Consider the following 19,212-nt stretch of genomic DNA (forward strand, 5'->3'; position numbering starts at 1 on the left):
TGACAATGTTGACTGGAATACTCTCTTTGAAATTCTGAAGGTGGCAGGGGTAAAATACAGGGGGCGAAAGGCTATTTACAATTTGTATAGCAACCAAATGGCAGTTATAAGAATTGAGGGGCATGAAAGGGATGCAGTGGTTGGGAAGGGAGTGAGACAGGGTTGTAGCCTCTCCCCGATGTTATTCAATCTGTATATTGAGCAAGCAGTGAAGGAAACAAAAGAAAAATTCGGAGTAGGTATTAAAATCCATGGAGAAGAAATAAAAACTTTGAGGTTCGCCGATGACATTGTAATTCTGTCAGAGACAGCAAACGACTTGGAAGAGCAGTGGAACGGAATGGATAGTGTCTTGAAAGGAGGATATAAGATCAACATCAACAAAAGCGAAACGAGGATAATGGAATGTAGTCGAATTAAGTCGGGTGATACTGAGGATTTTAGATTAGGAAATGAGACACTTAAAGTAGTAAAGGAGTTTTACTATTTGGGGAGCAAAATAACTGATGATGGTCGAAGTAGAGAGGATATAAAATGTAGACTGGCAATGGGAAGGAAAGCGTTTCTGAAGAAGAGAAAATTGTTAACATCGAGTATAGATTTAAGTGTCAGGAAGTCGTTTCTGAAAGTATTTGTATGGAGTGTAGCCATGTATGGAAGTGAAACATGGACGATAAATAGTTTGGACAAGAAGAGAATAGAAGCTTTCGAAATGTGGTGATACAGAAGAATGCTGAAGATTAGTTGGGTAGATCACATAACTAATGAGGAGGTGTTGAATAGGATTGGGGAGAAGAGAGGTTTGTGGCACAACCTGACTAGAAGAAGGGATCGGTTGGTAGGACATTTTCTGAGGCATCAAGGGATCACCAATTTAGTATGGAGGGCAGCGTAGACGGTAAAAATCGTAGAGGGAGACCAAGAGATGAATACACCAAGCAGATTCAGAAACATGTATGTTGCAGTAGGTACTGGGAGATGAAGAAGCTTGCACAGGATAGAGTAGCATGGAGAGCTGCATGAAATCAGTCTGAGGACTGAAGACCACAACAACAACAATATACTTTACCTATGTCTTCAACTTCAACTTGCGTCATCGGCATGTACTCCAGAACTATTGTTGTCGGTGTTGGTTTGGTATCGATTTTGACAAGAAGAGCCTTATCACTGAACTGTTCACAGTAACACACTCTCAGCCCTATCTTTCTATTCATAACGAATCCTACTCCACTTATACTATTATAACGAGGATGACTTATAATGTTCGGCATGGAACACATTTTACGTACATATACTGTAGCAGTGACTGAAAATGTGTACCAAGGCCTGGAATCGTACCAGTGTCTCCTGTTTACTAGGCAGATGCTTTAGCCATGAAGCGACCTTGCCACAGCTGTTCATACAATTGCATGGATTACCCTGGCGCGCCTTCCTCCTTCATCCAAATTCTCACTGCCACCACAGTCTACTTGTAATTTGCCATTACACACGAACGGAATTGCCGCAGCTCTCCATGTCCTGGTATTTATACTTCAGTCTGTATATGTTATAGTGAAAGTGGATGTACACCATCACTAGAATGATCAGTGAGAGCTACCATAAACTGAAAAAAAGCTTCCACTAGTGAATGTGAACCATCACTGTATTCCGCTAGGGAAATTGTACAGCAGCATATTATCCACTAGTGAAGGTGTACCATCGCTGCTACCGGGTTACTACCAGTGCGTCCAACAATGGTATCACACATCAGTTGAATGTAATTGTTGTCTCCTCCCAGCTCGTTATTTTTATGTTATACAGCAGTGCAGTTATGGTTGACAGTAATGCAGTTACGGTTCACATCAGTGCAGCTATGGTTGAATCAGTGAAGTTCTACCAACTTCTGACAGTGGAATGGGGAAATCTAAGCTATATTTGTTTCTTCATGGACAGAGAAAAGTACGACTCACTTATCAGTAAGGCTAAATCACTAAAAACTGAACGAAAGAGGGATGGCAACGACTACAAGTTATGAAGAGATATCGAGTGCTGGAAGTGAATGAGATAACAGAATTAATACAACGTGAAACTGATGAAAGTAAGATTAAATTGTGTGTTGATGATGATGAACTGTGTGATATTTTGCATGATGCTCATGTAATGACTGAACACGATGGACGTGACCAAATGATGAAATGCTTGAAATTATAGTTCTTTAATATAACATACAGAGATGTCCAGATTTATCTTTGTGTGAGCCTTGTTTACAAAAGCAAAAAAGTCAGAAAAAAGGAATAGTAGTGGGGCCAATGCTGTTCAAGGAACTAAATTCCATATGGCAATTTGATCTCATCGACTTCCAATCTCAACCAGATTCATAATGGTTTATCAGGACTACCTCATTAAAATCGTTGCTCTCAGGCCACAGAAGTCCTAAACAGCTGAAGAGGTTTGCGATAACATTATTGACATTTTTACGTTGTTAGCCCCCCCCCCCCCAAGTATTGCAGTCTGACAATGATAGTGTTAGTTAATAAAATAATGAGCAGCTTAATTGAACTATGGGACGATTTTAAGATTGTCCACGGTAAACCTAGACACAGTCAGAGCCAAGGCGCACAGAGCGAGCAAATCAAGACATAGAAAAAATGCCAATTACTTGGATGCAGAGTACAACACCGCGGATTGGAGCCATGCATTAAGATTTGTGCAGCTAATGAAGACTAGCGCTGAACATTTTGGAATTAAAACATCTCCATACGAAGCGATGTTTAGCTGCCCTCCTAAACATGATCTGTCTTCAACAAGTTTACCTCCTGAAGCCTTGATGAACGTTCACTCTGAGGATAATCTTATAAATGCAATTAATCAAGTGAGTTTTAGCAGTAAGACAGGGACTGAAACGATGCAGGATAATGCAGTAAATCGCTATTGCAAGATGGTAACATACCAACAGGAACAGAGGTTGCGAACAAAGGGAAAGAAAGCATTCCTGACAACAATAACTACTGCCTGACTGATTTAGACGAGTCAACTCCTGCTATTAAAAAATATAGAACTGAAGCGCACAAGTGCTCCGATGAACAATCGCAGAGAATTCGGCAGTGTTGAGATCACTGCTTTCCAACAGTGGAAAAGGACTGTACTGTGAGAGTTCCAGTTCCAGACTCCGACAGAGGAAGAGGAGATGCTAGGTCGGTCTTGGGTGTCGTCCTCGAGACAACTGCCGATAGCTTCTACCGAATCGGGATGAGACATGGCGTGCTGAGCCAACTATACGCACGGTAATAAATTGTTTGTTTTTAAATAATTATGGAAGGGACGATACGCTGCAACTGCTGCTACAACTACAACATTTTATTTCAGAACCGAGTTCAGTATTTGCCCTCTAAGAATAATCTCAGGTGAGGAAGTCCCAGCAGTGGACACTGTTGCCCTGAGGACAGTTGCGACGTCTCAGGCGATGGGAAGCGGCCAGGGATTCTTCAAATGCAACTGCCAACAAAAATGTCACACTGTGATATGCTTTTCCAAAAACAAAAATGTGTTATGCAACTCAAAGTGCCACGGTGCACGTCCTTCCTACAGTACATGAATTTTACATAGCATGACTATGTTTTCAAAATACAGTTGGTAAATGCAACTTTCGAAGCATGACTGTTTTGTTTTTATAGCCATGGTTCAGATTCCTTACCTCTTGGCAGTGAAGGTATACATTCACTAGTGATAGTGCACTATCCCTAGTCAATATGCATTATACGACAGAACTGGATTCAGTAATCCACTTTCACTAAATCTGCCAGTGAAGGTGCATTATCACCAGTGATGGTATACCTACCCTGAAACCTTTGCTTCCGCTATAACATATACATAAAATCAAATCTGTATGAGACCAATAAATTCTCTGAAACTGTGTCATTCCATTTGCGTAAGTAGTTGCGCCTGGGTTTCAGGTTGGATCCCCTATTTACATTCGATGCTGAGATGCTATTCCAGATCATGGAACCAACTTTCACTCGTAGCTTCAGTCTGTATACATAAAATCGTATCTGTATGAGAACAGTAAAGCCACTGAGCTGTTTAATTTCAATGAATAATACTTCAGTTCGGATATACTATTTTCTTCTGTCTCGAGTCAATAAGAATTAGGGGTACTAACTGGATACATGCACTTCCCGCATTTGCCTAGATTTGCAGTTTAATACTGTGTTTCGTTTTGCGTCTTATCTGTTGTAGTATTGCTCAGTGTTTTCTTCCTTGAAATTACTGTTGTTCTGAGACTTTTGCTGTCTGGTCGTCCAGTCAACCGCATACCGTATGTTAGTATAGCGGATATGCCCGAGAGATTATTGGCCTGGAGTTAGGTAGTTCAGCTTAAACTCTTAATTGTCACCAATAAGCGGAAGCACTCTATGTTGACTGGATTTGGACTGTTCTTCTATTGGCAATAAAATTAATTGCATTATTTGTCCTTGTTTACGTAAGGCCTTCAATATTTAGTTTGCTGAAACTTGGTATTTTACTAGCTTAGGCATTTCTTTTTCAGTGGATATATTCATAACATAACTGTAAGTTGGCGCCTGAGCAGTTCGAGTAATCTCGCATTTCAGCAAAATTCTCGTGCATGTATATTTTTTTTGAAATAATACTCCTTACAGTATGATAATTGAATAACAGTGCCGTACACTTCATTAACAGCCTTCAGCTGATCAGTACTTGTGTTTTCTCCTAATCTGTTTGCGTTCTTGTTAAACTGTTCTATTATTGTAGATATATTTTGATTAAAAACTTTTTAAGTGTATTATTTTCTAAATGCAGTAAGTCACCTTCTGTGCAATCTCACCCACTAGTGATTGCTTGTGAATTGCAGTGTCTTCTGGTTCTTGAACGCCTCCTGCGGATGCTGTTATCCAGTGTTCGAATTTTTTTCAGTAATTTTAATAAGATTATCTAATGATATTATGATTAGAAATTTTTTGTAGCTGTATGTTAAAAGGCCTTCTGCGTTTCCTGTTATCATTCTTAAATTTTCTCCAGTAATTTTGAAACGGTTATATGTTGCTCTTACGGTAAAAAATTTTTATAACTGTGTTTTAAACAATTATCAATAAAATCTCGTGCAATGCTCCTAGCAAATAAATTTATCACTGGTAGTTTGCACTCCATTTCTACTCTTTCCCACCCTCTCTCCCTATGTTCTTACGTCGTCTTACATGGCAGCTAATGACATGTCATTCCTTGAGGACAGTCCACGCTGATATTACAACAAATGAACTCTAAATCACAATATGGTCACGTCCACGCCCAAACACGACAGCCGTTATCTGCCATTGTCTCTCCATGTAGATGCGTCACTGCGCTGACTCCTTGCAGCCGACTGGCCACATACACATCTTTTCGCTCCCATTACGTAATTCATCCGTGGACCATGGATGAACTCATTACCAACTGGTATCATCTCTGCAACACCTAAAATGCTCCATAGTGACCAGTGTGCTGTTTCAAGGCGTGAATGATATTTTCTCCGGTGGCCTTATCCCATAACAACATCTTTTGGTCGCTATGAGTGAGTTCGGTCCTATCACGATGGCAGGTGTGTTATGGAAGACGAGCGCTTGTTTGAAATAACACCTGGCTATAGGGTGCTACAGTTGGCGAACCATGATCACTTGCGGCATTGGCGAAGTACAGGATTAAAATGGCGTTGCGTTGATTGTACCGCTAAAGCTGAGAGTAAGGTAGTAATGTGTCCAAGTTCATGGAAAGATGCACCGATCGAAAGTCACCCCTTAGCTTTATCCACTGTAGGGTCTCAACATTATGAGTAAGCGTCGATTTGTATTCTGTTCACTGTAATCGATCCTCTATGACGAATAAAACAGTGCGTCATCAGTGACAACTGTATAGCATCATATCATGCAAAATCGTCGTTTTCTGATGAAATTTTGGCTTTTAGTAGCCATTTAACATGCATCGTCCAAATCTGTAAACTACACCCCGTCTGTTGATAATGATACCAAACGACAAAACCCTTTTTCGTACCTCTCAACACACAACATATTTTCAGTTCAAGTTACGATGGGACACGTGTTACTTTACTGACATATAAAATTTCTTTCACTCGAAAAGGGGGAAGAAAGATGTAAAATTTTTACAGATACCAATTTGTTTAATTGGGAAAGGAGTGAGAAGGCATTGTACGCTATCCGCCATTGCATTCAATCTCTACACTGAGGGACCAATGAAGTAATTTCAGTCGGAGACAAGAAATAAGGCCTTGAGAGCTTGGCGATAACATTATAAAGGTGTCAAACATTGCAAAGAACTTTCAAGGTTAGTTAGACAGAATGGACAGTTTCTTGAAGAGAGGCTGTACGCGTAAATGAATACAAACAAAAGTAAATCAAGGGTAATGGAATGCAGTGGAATTAAATCAGGCGATTCAGAGGAAAAGAGAGTACTAAACGTAGAAGAAGAGTTTTTCTGTTTGGGGTGCTAAATAACTTATAATGGCAAGTAGAGGCTGTATAAAACTCAAACTGGCAATCTCAGCACAAGCGCTTACGAGAAAGATAGTCTTTTCTGTATAGCTGTCGTCTGTACCGTAGGCTTGTACAGATGTGGAGTTACGATTATGTGCAGCCCAAGCAATAGGAGAGCAGAAGCTTAGGTTGGTTGGTTGGTTTTGGGGAAGGAGACCAGACAGCGTGGTCATCGGTCTCATCGGATTAGGGAAGGATGGGGAAGGAAGTCGGCCGTGCCCTTTCAGAGGAACCATCCCGGCATTTGCCTGGAGGAAGCTTAGGAATTCAGGTACTACAGAAGATTAGTCGGTAGATTCGGTAATTAAGGTGAGGCACTGAATCGAAATAGGAAGGAAGAAATTTATTACGGCACTTAACTAAAAGAAGTTGTCGGTAGATATGATATGTCAAATATTAAGTAACGATCGGTTTGATAATGGGGTGAAGTGTGTAAGGGGACTAAGGCTTGACTATCGTAACTATATTCAAATGCTAAATTATACTAGAATGGTTATGCAAAGCTGAGTAGGCTTGTGCAGGACAGGCTAGCATGGATACCTGCATAAAATCATTTTTCTGACTCAAGATCACAACAATAATATACTTAACTAGTTACATGTTATTCGTTGCACACGTGCCAATTACAGACGTAGTTACATCAGTTTTATCCCAATAAGAGGGCTATAACAGAATCCTTAGATGTTTACTTGCGAACGTCAGTCAACAAGTTGTATTAAGCGTAGATGTTTTCAATGCATTTAGCGACTGACTTTCGTAACCATAAATCGGGTAGTCGTTTATATAGGCTAAGAGCGGTCAGGGTTCCACTTGGGGAGGGGGGGGGGATTATTGAGATGGGCAGACGGAATAACTCTAGTTATCCTTCACAAGTTTCGCTCTTAGGATTAGATTTCGTCCCTGGTTCGGTCTTGAATTAACAGCCATTAGATATCGTTTTGTCTAGCTAGTTCAACTCTGTGCAGTAGTTTTCCGAGTCCATGGAGAACTCGTTCAAGGACTAAGTAGAGGTCTCCTCATGATAGCATCTCTCTGTTAATATTAAGTGCTCAAACTAAGTGCGAGATGTCGCGACGTAGACAGTAGCCTAGAGACGGCAGCAATTAATCGTGGCTGTGGTAAACCTTAGCCACAGGCAAAAGCGACTCATAGGTACAAAGTGACTTAGGTGAAAGGCGAAAATGTTAAAATATTTCCTATGGATGCTTAGAACTGGACGATCGAGATATAGCGGGGGCTGTGGCTAATGATCCGTAATTTAAATATAACTTATTGTGCATCAATAGACTGAAAGACGAGTGATTGTGCGATTGCAAAATTACCGAAAAATCACTGCAAGCTCTCAGAGTGACGAATATCTAGAAGTATGTGTACAGAGCGATTTATAGTGGAACTGGTCGTAGTAAATGTGGGTGTGAGAGTGAGATTCATGAGAAGAATCAACTGGAAGTGTAGTCCGTCGGAGAATGTGGTGGCTTACAAAACGCCTATTCGACCCATTTATGAGTATACATGCAGATTGAAGCGACGAATGTAAATTTGTACTATTGCCGGGATTCGAATCTGCTCACGAGGGAGAAGCGCTTACCATTGCGCAACACTGGCGCAGTGGGCTTGCACAACTGCAGGTTCTACCCTAGCACACATCCCTCCACATTCCTAAATCCCATTTAAGCCCCTAACTTGAAAACATTGCGGATGCTCTGAAGCTGCAAGGGAATATTATCTCAGCATCGAGCGAAACTGGGGATTCTGACTGAGTCAAAGGCATAGGTGCTATAATCAAGTGGAACTACTGTATATAGTTCCCGAAACATTTTCAAGTCTCAAACAGCTATGACATATGTTTGATGACTGAACAGACGAATGGAAATATTTGAATATTGCTCGTAATTCCGGTACAGGCAGATAAAGGATATACCTGAGATGCAAAGTAAAGCAGCGTGTATCGTCTTCGTAAGCACCATAAAGTCACGGAGATGGTCATCAAACGCCATTGAGAGAGGCGTTCTGCATCACGGATGTTGTTCCCTGTTAAAATTCTGAAACAGTACGTTCCTAGGAGAGTCAACCAATGTATTCAGCGGAACAACTGTAAGCGGAAAATTGGAGATGTGCGAACTCACACATCAACTAGCCATGAATATTCTTTCTATACACTACTCGGGGCTGAACGAGAATGGGGGAGAGTGGCAGTTGTACACAAAGTACCCTTCGCCAAACATCCTAAGGCGGTTTGTGAAGTATAGATGTAGATGCTGCAGACGTACATTTCTGCTTCGTCAACACTATACTGTACCAAGTTTCCCACATTGTCCTTGTAAGCCTGCTTTCCACAGATACTTTGACTTCCCCATACGGCACATAAAAAAATGTTTTACCTTATACTTTAATGGTTATTAGTTGATGAATCGTCTCTCACACTATCCAACAAAATCTCACATTTTACTCTACCATCAGTTCTTTGAGGGACGTCTTGTGCCCTGGAAGACCCAGATACTTACAGACCTTTCTCTATAGAGATAATCATTGTTACCTTCATTGTTACCTTTCCCTGGCAATTCGTGGTCCTACATCCCACGTTTCATGGGTGTCGGGAAGCTACAGAAATGAGTATTGCTCCCATTTCACAACCAACCACGAACTAGAAATAGTGTGCACATCACAGACGATTGGGTACTATTTGTCGAGGTAGCACCATCCACAGTGATGCGCCAAGCAGTACCGCGGTTCCGGACTGAAGCGCCTAGAACCGCACGGCCACCGCGGCCTGCTCTTGATAGGTGGTCTTAGCAAACACAGCCATATCAAGATATTGAGAACATGGGAAATCAAACATACTGCAATTTTTTTTTAGATCGATTCGGAACAGAATAGTAAGTGAACTATAACAAAAACTGTAAACTTATCCTACAGGAAAAAAAAAATCAATCATCAGTCTTCTGACTGCTCTGATGCGGCCCACCACGAATCCCTCTTCTCTGCCAACATTTTCACCTCGGAGTACGTCCTCGGTTATTTTCTGGATGTATTGGTAATGTCTGTTTTCAGTTTTAGTTTTTAAACTCTGCTGCTCTGTCTAGTCAAAGGCAAGTTATTCCCTGATGTCTCAACGTATCACCTATGGTCCCATCCCTTCTTCTTGTCATTGTTTCCTGTATATTCGTATACTCGTGTATTCTGCGAAGAATGTCCTCATTCCTTACCTTATCTGTCAACCTAATTTTCAAAATTCTTCTGTAGCAACAGATCTCAAATGTTTCGTTTCTCATCTATTATGGATTTCCCGCAGCCCATGTTTCACTACCATACTATATAATGCTCCAAGCGTACATCTTCAGACCTTAAGTTAAGGTCTATGTTTGATATTTGTAGACTGCTCTTGGATCTGGAATGTCCTTTTTGCCAGTGGTAGTAAGCTTTTATGTCCTTCTTGCTCCGGCCGTCATGGGTTATTTTGCTGTCTAGGTAGTAGAATTCCTTAACTTTATCAAATTTCTGATTTACGACAGATCCTGTTATCCTTCTTCACTTTCACTGAGGAAAACACTACTATCAACGAGACTTGTCATTGTTATCCTTTCGTCTTGGTCCTTTCTTTCATTTCCGTCATTGCTTTATCGATGTATATACACCTGGAAATTGAAATAAGAACACCGTGAATTCATTGTCCCAGGAAGGGGACACTTTATTGACACATTCCTGGGGTCAGATACATCACATGATCACACTGACAGAACCACAGGCACATAGACACAGGCAACAGAGCATGCACAATGTCGGCACTAGTACAGTGTATATCCACCTTTCGCAGCAATGCAGGCAGCTATTCTCCCATGGAGACGATCGTAGAGATGCTGGATGTAGTCCTGTGGAACGGCTTGCCATGCCATTTCCACCTGGCGCCTCAGTTGGACCAGCGTTCGTGCTGGACGTGCAGACCGCGTGAGACGACGCTTCATCCAGTCCCAAACATGCTCAATGGGGGACAGATCCGGAGATCTTGCTGGCCAGGGTAGTTGACTTACACTTTCTAGAGCACGTTGGGTGTCACGGGATACATGCGGACGTGCATTGTCCTGTTGGAACAGCAAGTTCCCTTGCCGGTCTAGGAATGGTAGAACGATGGGTTCGATGACGGTTTGGATGTACCGTGCACTATTCAGTGTCCCCTCGACGATCACCAGTGGTGTACGGCCAGTGTAGGAGATCGCTCCCCACACCATGATGCCGGATGTTGGCCCTGTGTGCCTCGGTCGTATGCAGTCCTGATTGTGGCGCTCACCTGCACGGCGCCAAACACGCATACGACCATCATTGGCACCAAGGCAGAAGCGACTCTCATCGCTGAAGACGACACGTCTCCATTCGTCCCTCCATTCACGCCTGTCGCGACACCACTGGAGGCGGGCTGCACGATGTTGGGGCGTGAGCGGAAGACGGCCTAACGGTGTGCGGGACCGTAGCCCAGCTTCATGGAGACGGTTGCGAATGGTCCTCGCCGATACCCCAGGAGCAACAGTGTCCCTAATTTGCTGGGAAGTGGCGGTGCGGTCCCCTACGGCATTGCGTAGGATCCTACGGTCTTGGCGTGCATTCGTGCGTCGCTGCGGTCCGGTCCCAGGCCGACGGGCACGTGCACCTTCCGCCGACCACTGGCGACAACATCGATGTACTGTGGAGACCTCACGCCCCACGTGTTGAGCAATTCGGCGGTACGTCCACCCGGCCTCCCGCATGCCCACTATACGCCCTCGCTCAGAGTCCGTCAACTGCACATACGGTTCACGTCCACGCTGTCGCGGCATGCTACCAGTGTTAAAGACTGCGATGGAGCTCCGTATGCCACGGCAAACTGGCTGACACTGACGGCGGCGGTGCACAAATGCTGCGCAGCTAGCGCCATTCGACGGCCAACACCGCGGTTCCTGGTGTGTCCGCTGTGCCGTGCGTGTGATCATTGCTTGTACAGCCCTCTCGCAGTGTCCGGAGCAAGTATGGTGGGTCTGACACACCGGTGTCAATGTGTTCTTTTTTCCATTTCCAGGAGTGTATTTAACAGTAGGGGCGGAAGGCTATAACCCTGACTTACACTTGCACTCATATTATTCCATCTTGGTTCTTGTACATATTGCATATTACCTGTTTTCCCTTACAGTTTAAACCTATTTTTCTCGGAATTTGTACTTCTTGTAGCATTTGATATTGTCGAACGCTTTTCCAGGTCGACAGTTCCTACGAAAATGTCTCCATTTTTCTTCTGTCTTATTTCCATTCTCAGCTCCAACCTCAGAACAGCGTCGGTAGTGCATCAGCATTTCCTGAATCTGAACATAGCGTCATCTAACATATCCTCAATCTTCCTAGACAACTCGAGCTCTTCCAAGCGACTAAACTGTGAAACAGTAAGTCACCTAGAAACATCATAAGTTCAACACCATGAGTCACGTATCCCGGAATATCATCGGGAATATGATTCGGTTTTCGTGTATCGAAGTGACGTGACATTTTTTTTCTCAAAACGACATTCGGTGGCATGAGATACTCCTCCAGCGAGTACATTCACTGGAATGCATGTGCGGAAGTAGGGACTGCAAGTAACTCAGCTTCACAAATCATCCACATATGTCTCACTTTTGTGCGATAACGCATCAAGCATAGTACTGAAACGTCAATACATTTTAATACACAATTTCACCGATGTTAGCCATTGCACACTTCATACTTTCTATTAATATTTCTTATAATATTAGTTTGAAAATATATCTTATATTCATTAATTCAGAAACTGCTCGTTTTCCCTCAAATATTTGTAAAAATAAGATTCCTGAAAAGAGCCAGAAGTCCTTTCATCGCCAATCATTGCTCCAGATCATTCCACTTCATTTGTCCAACTACAGGCAAAACAGAAGTACCCATGTAGATAATAGCTCACTGGGTTGTGTGCAAGTTCCACTCACTGAGTCTAATAAGGCACTTCCCATTTGACAAAGCAGACGAAAAGACGATAGTGAATACTTGTTTACATCTATAATTACAATGTTTAATTTCGGAAATCAATGAAACCCATAATGTTTTATTTCTAAGTGAGATGCCAAATAAAAATGTTCTTACATTTAACTTCAAAATTTTTATTTCATAAGATATTTTAAAAAAATTATCCGCCATTTCACGCCCTTTGAGATTGGATTTCCAGAATTACTTCTAAGTCTAATACCATTTGTCACAGATGTAGCTTTAAAAATGCTTTAGTATTACTTTAATAATGACCTATTTTCGAAATAAATTTTCACTAGCTCTTTAAGACTCTTAGTGGTTGAATTCCTAAAGTTGCTGAAGCATGTATTTATTTATTTCTGACTGAGAAACCAAAGATCAATTTTCTTGGTTCTGGCTTCCAAATTTACTTAAAAGCAACATACTTTCAGTAAATAAGTCATCCCACATATCATCTTCTTACGGATGGACTTCGAAAAAAACAGTTACTGAATGATGCCTGCAGTACGAGATCAGCATCCGCACCAAAATTCAAGTTTCTGTCCTTAGCACCTTGGCCAGGTCGCTGATACGTCAATGAATCAACCAAGTCCTATTTCACCACATTAAGAGTTGAATTTCCAAATAATACTGAAACTTCATTTTTTTTTTATTTCCAACAGAGAAACCTAACACAAGTTTTTTAGATTTACTTTTAAAAATGCTTTCATAATGACATATTTTCATAAATATTTTCAACCCCATTCCACCCTGTTAGAGATTCACTTTCTACAGTCTTAAACATACGATTTTTATTCCTAACCAAAAGTAAAATACCAATTTCCATAGATTTATCTTTGGAAATGGTTTAATAGTATTTTCATAACGTTTTTTTTTTTTTAAACAAGCTGCCATCCACTGTTTCACCCCACTATGCTTTAAATTTTCAGAAATGCTGAAACAATTGTTAGTTAATTTCTGACCAAGAAACCAAATACCAATTTTTGAAGTTCTAGCTTCAAACTTACTTTATTATGGAGATACACCTTTTCACCCTACTTCACACTCCAATCTGTGGTATTTCGAAAAATCCCTCTCCAAACTTCAAGTTTCGGTATGGGCTGGGAGATGATGAGTCACTCTGTCAGGAGGTTGTCTTTAATACACAGAGATAAAATATAAATCAAAACACTGCAGAAGTTCTTTCATAGACATAGAGCTATTTCTAAGTTATTTCATTTCTTCATGTAGATTTCTTTTAAACACAAAACACAATAGGATAGTGGGACACATTAATAATGAGTATGTCTTGCTCATTGTATTTTATTTCATTCAATTATCACATGTAATCCATAGAAGAATTATCACACTACATCATAACCTCAGTATTGTTTGGCGGACAACTGAGATATTATAACAAAGTAATTTTTAAACATGCTTTGAGGCAAACCTTTGATGGCTGCACACTGGGTGATTTCACAAATATTGTCTGAATGGATGGTTAGGCACATTATACAGAACATCCAGCGCTCGCAGGGTAATCACACACTCTCAGCTCGGCGTTGTATTGGAGGCCCGCTGGGCATGGTATCAACCAGGCAATTCCGTTCTCGTCGCACTTGTAGAAGCTGTTACAGTCGCTGGGATTAGGCAACTGGGTGACATCATCAGGATTCCAAGGTGGGCATGTGGGAGCATCTGCAGCTGGTTCCTGTGGGCTTTCGCCATTACCGGAACCAGTATTTCCATTGTCTTGACCGCCATTAGAGGAATCGTCGCCAGATGGGTTACTTGGAGCAGCTGACGATGAGCAACCAGCACTCTCTGGGTAGTCGCATACCCTCAGGTTCGCATTGTACTCGAGTCCAGCTGGGCATGGTATGAGCCAAGCCACACCATTCTCGTCGCATTTGTAGAAGCTGCTACAGTCACTGGGATTGGGCAACTGTGTGACGTCGTTTGGATTCCAAGCTGGGCAAGTAGGAGCATCTCCAGCTGGTGGATTTGGACTCACATCATCACCTGCATTAGAATTTCCGTTATCTTCACCCCCCTCAGATGGGTTGCTTGGTGCAGATGATGAGCAACCAGCATTTTCTGGGTAGTCACACACTCTCAGCTCTGCATTGTATTCGAGACCGGCTGGGCATTCAATGACCCAGGCAACGCCGTTCTCGTCACACTTGTAGAAGCTGCTGCAGTCATTCGGATTGGGCAGCTGGGTGACGTCATTAGGATTCCATGGGGGACAGCTGGGGGCGTCGCCAGATGGTGGAGCTGGTGAAGCGCCTCCGTTATCATCTGATCCCCCACCATTTCCATTGTCGTCGTCAGCTGGTGGAGACGGTGATGAGGAGCAACCAGCTCTCTCTGGGAAGTCACACACCCTCAGATTTGGATTGAACTCGAGGTTTGCTGGGCATGGGATGACCGTTGCGACACCTGATGGCTCACATTGTAGGAAGCTTCTGCAGCTGTCTGGGTTCGGAAATGGCCCAGAAGCTCCCTTGCAAGTTGCACTCATCTGAAAGAAATTGCATATTTGTTAGTATTCCTGGATTTTCATTATCATTATATTCTATTAGCAATACACAGGGTAATTTCTATCGTCAATATCTCCTCGTTTGTCTAGTATTACTTTCAGAATATTTTGGTACAGTGGCTTGTGGCTTTCAGAGAGTCGCTAAAGAAATATAGCAGTTCGTCAGATTTTTTTTTTTTTTTTCTCATGGTGACAGATTCCTCCGTCACTTCTCGCTAGAGCAACCATTATAATAAATGAAAATCGCCAGTTTGCTTTTGTTCTACAATATTAGTTTTATTGTTGAACGGTTTTCGGCTTACGAGTCTGAGTAAATGTCTGAAGATGGCCTTGTTAACAATAAAACTAATATTGTAGAACAAAAGCAAACTGGTGTTTTTCATTTATTCTTTTTTTTAACTCCGTTTACCTTTGTATCTGCACTGCACTGAAATTGCTTGCACCATTATTGAAATATAGGATGTAGTGCTGTGTGTCTCATTTGAAAAGAAAACTTTGTGCATTCACTAGTGATACTTATGTTGATAAAAGTAATGCCTACTATTCGCCCTGAAGCGTGATTTTTACTACTTGCGTCCGATTCACCTTTGTTTTTTCATGAGTGTTGACTGTAAATTATCAGTTATACACATTACTATGGATACGTTTACTGGCAGAGAGTTTCCAGATATGCATCTCTTTATTGGGTCCACTCAATGCAGTGGAAAACAGTCCTAAAAACGATGTTCCTGCATCTACAGCAATAACATCAGTATATAAGCGCCTGTGGTGTCTGTGTGAAGGAACTGCCGAACAATTGTACGTGTATTGTGTAATGGACAGAATAAATCATAATCACAGTATTACTCTGTAAAGTGCCACCAGAGAATACTTGTCTCTTCCGTCAAACTATTCAGAAAACATCTCTCATTATCTTCGAAATTTTTTTCAGTGGAGCTGTGGTTCATCATATACAAACACAGATCTACGTTCAGTGTTATTTCACGGAAATAATATTATCGTATATAGGATGGAACCATTTACGAAAATTCTTCAGCTGTTAGTGTTTTACCAACTGTATATGACCAATATTTCAGTCTGTATCTGTAATGTTCATAATACTAAATACAGTATTGTATTAGTGTAGCCAGTTAGCTTATAACTTTTTGTTAAGTAGTAGTGGCACAGTGCTTACCTTGGTGGTATATTCTTACTGCCTGCAAGAAAATATAAGACTTTTTCTTGCTGATCGATACCAGAGAAGATGGTCGAGAGAGAGGACACAGCATATTATAGCGAGAATGTGTGACATAGCAGCCTTCAAGACACTGCTTTCTCATAAGAATGAAAGACAAGAATACCAGCGAAACCTGACTTCGACCTCAAATGTCATACTGTAGACAATTCCGACTCGGTAATTCATGGTTATTTTCTTACAACTGTCACTAAACGTACATCCAACAAAATGCGAAAACATATTATAGCTTCTTTTTTTTAATCTTGTGAACATGAATGATTTTTAAGACTGGAAATTCAAATTCCATGTTCAGTAAGACACAGAACTTAACTAAGTGAAAGGTAACAACATCCACGTTCCTGCAGTGTATAATCATTCCATTCCTATAATATTTTACTCCGTTACAGGGTGTTCGTAAACTCTCATTACGAACTTCTACCTTTTGTTGAATGGAGTGAGTACATAATCTATGAATAGGAACCGATTTTCGGAAACATACCATTTCCTTGCTACAGCTGTTTGAACACATGTTTGTTAGGTAGGTGTGCTACAGGGTAGTAATGCTGAGGGGGGGGGGGGATGTACTGTAATGTCGGATTGGCTGATGTCATTTGACGTCAGTCCTGCCTCTTTGATCCGGTTCGAGCCTCAGTCAAATGTCTGTGACAGAGCAGTGTGGTTTAGTACACGTTTGCGTATTACATCGATGGATCCTTCTGAATGGCGAAGCTCGCGGTAGGGGAAGCGATGCTCGTCGCCTTTGTCAAGATCGTTTTCCACAACGTCAGAACTTATCTTAACCTTTTCGCAACAATTACGCAACGGCTTCGTGAAATGGTACCTTCACCGTCAGCTGACGTGACTGTGCTACACGAAGGAGACGCCACACATCCGAATAGGAAGAGGCTGTACTGCATCACGTTGAACAGAACTCACGAACGAGTAAACGAGCAAATTCCTTGGCTATTAATAAGTGTAATTGTGAAACAAATGATGTCCTGGGTCCTGCCAACCAATTATTTGTAAAAGTGGTCACGTTACCAACATGTTTGCAAACTGCTGTAGCACGTAAACGTATGTTTTCACATATAGGTTTCAATTTTAAATATTACACGTTCACTCGCGTCTACCAGTTGTAGAAGGTTGTAATGCGAATTTCTAAACACCCTTTAGAAATAAAGATTATTAACCCTTTTATCGCAATTTCTTTTCGTCTCAACGACTGAATATAATTGTAGAAGTATTCCATAAGATAACAAATAATAGCAGATTAGACTCAGCCTTTAAATGAATTCACAACTTGGATATTATTTTAAATTAACAGCTATTTTCCTGAAACAATCGTACCGAGAATATTCTATGAAATAAATTTAGCAGAACTATTTCATCTTTAACAATTATCACTTACGCAGTTTGGATTTAGAGAAAGCAAATATTAATAATACTGCGTTAATACTGGTAAACTGCTGGCTAGCATACTGAGTGATTAGAATAATAATTCTGTACACACACCCACATTTGGAATCGATTACATTAACTGAGCGACAGGTTTCTTACTAAAGAACACACAACATAATATGCAGGTTGCTGGATACACTTACCACAGTCACCTTTCTGATGGAAGCTGTACTGCTGCTTCCTACCAAGGCCGCTAGCACGACGGTCACAAGTAGTGGAAACCCTGAAAAGTAAAGCACGATGTAACACGCATCTTATAACACAAGTTTGCTAACACTTAATGCATTTGTTTGTTGCTCTGTGTGAAATTTTCGTTTTAAATAAAGCTAAGAAATTTCGACAATTTGCTCTTTCGTTATAAATAATACTGATGGGAATTCTCAATGCTCATCCCACATTCCTCTCAGTGTGACAGAATGAGTTGTACTCGTACTTGTAACATCCCATAAAATTAACATCGTTCGGTAGAAGGTTTTCCTGGTTATATTCAACGTTCGGCATACTTCTCTATTCTTTATAAACTCAACTAGCATAAGAATTTAATGAAATCATGACCGACGGGACGTTAAATATTAGCAATGGGCTGACTGAACATGCAGTGTAATAAAATACAGTGGTAATCGTAGTCTGTTACAAATTATAATTAGCAAACATTAGATATCGTTTGAATTGTTCCGCAATACCCGCTATCGCTATTGTGCACGAGACAAACGTCGCTTGGCCTTGTCTCTGTCACTAGTTTCAATATTTTATACTTAGATAAAAGTGCGCACTGCATTTAGATGTTCTAAGTTTCCTTGTTACCTAAACGTATACATGCTTTCAGAGTTCTCAGTATTTGTTTTTGTCGGCTATATTGAGACTTATTTCAGCTGTTGCTTTAGAGATATACAGTAGAATAAGTCAACTCCCTTACTTAATAAATAAATATTTGAGATACGTTACCCAGAGAAACCACAATACACAACGCAGCACATAGTCAAGTGAACATTTTGGCACCAGCTCTATTCGAGAATATAAGTTTATTTATACGTGGTACATTTTCTAACCAAGCAGAAGCTATATCAAAGTCAAAAAAGAGCCAATATCGCGGCAATTGGATCTTACCTCTCATGTTTGCTCAAGTCACGTTACTGTCCGCAAAAGGTGGCTTAGACTTACTTTCGTACCGCTTAAATAATCCCTCAACGGGCTATCTTCGTTCGTCAGACACAACCGCACGAACGTCAGCGTCGCAGATAAGAAACAAATCTGCCATTGTGGACAACGCATTCGTCTAGATGCATTCATTTCTTATCTGACACTGACAACTGCTGTTGCACAAGGTGAGAACATGTGTAATTTCCTGATAGTGTCATCTATAATTCTGCCTGTCACAGGACGTGTTAAATTCTAAGAGGGCGTACAGAAAGTAATTGTCTATGTGTGAAAACACTTGGGATTTTAAATAAAACAAATGTTATTAACATGCTGTGTTTTCTCCCTCATGCCTACATATT

The 19,212-nt window shown here is 41.2% G+C and overlaps 1 protein-coding gene across 2 annotated transcripts in view; it reads right to left on the reverse strand.

Annotated features, from left to right (window-relative positions):
- LOC126262801 (chondroitin proteoglycan 2-like) overlaps nt 1–18,896 on the reverse strand; it is a 39,585-nt gene extending 20,689 nt beyond the window's left edge. Inside the window, exons 1-3 of one of the 2 annotated variants that reach the window (XM_049959626.1) lie at nt 18,821–18,895; nt 17,857–17,936; nt 13,805–15,021 (exon numbers count right to left, since the gene is read on the reverse strand). In XM_049959626.1, the coding sequence (XP_049815583.1) occupies nt 14,008–15,021; nt 17,857–17,936; nt 18,821–18,827 (1,101 nt within the window). In that variant the 5' untranslated portion in view covers nt 18,828–18,895 and the 3' untranslated portion in view covers nt 13,805–14,007. Of the gene's footprint in view, nt 1–13,804; nt 15,022–17,856; nt 17,937–18,820 lie in introns of those variants that run through there. The other variant, XM_049959627.1, reaches the window with a different exon arrangement.
- Between the last annotated feature and the right edge of the window lie 316 nt (nt 18,897–19,212).

Source organism: Schistocerca nitens, chromosome 6 (genome assembly GCF_023898315.1).
Source record: "Schistocerca nitens isolate TAMUIC-IGC-003100 chromosome 6, iqSchNite1.1, whole genome shotgun sequence".
Taxonomy (NCBI): Eukaryota; Metazoa; Arthropoda; class Insecta; order Orthoptera; family Acrididae; genus Schistocerca; species Schistocerca nitens.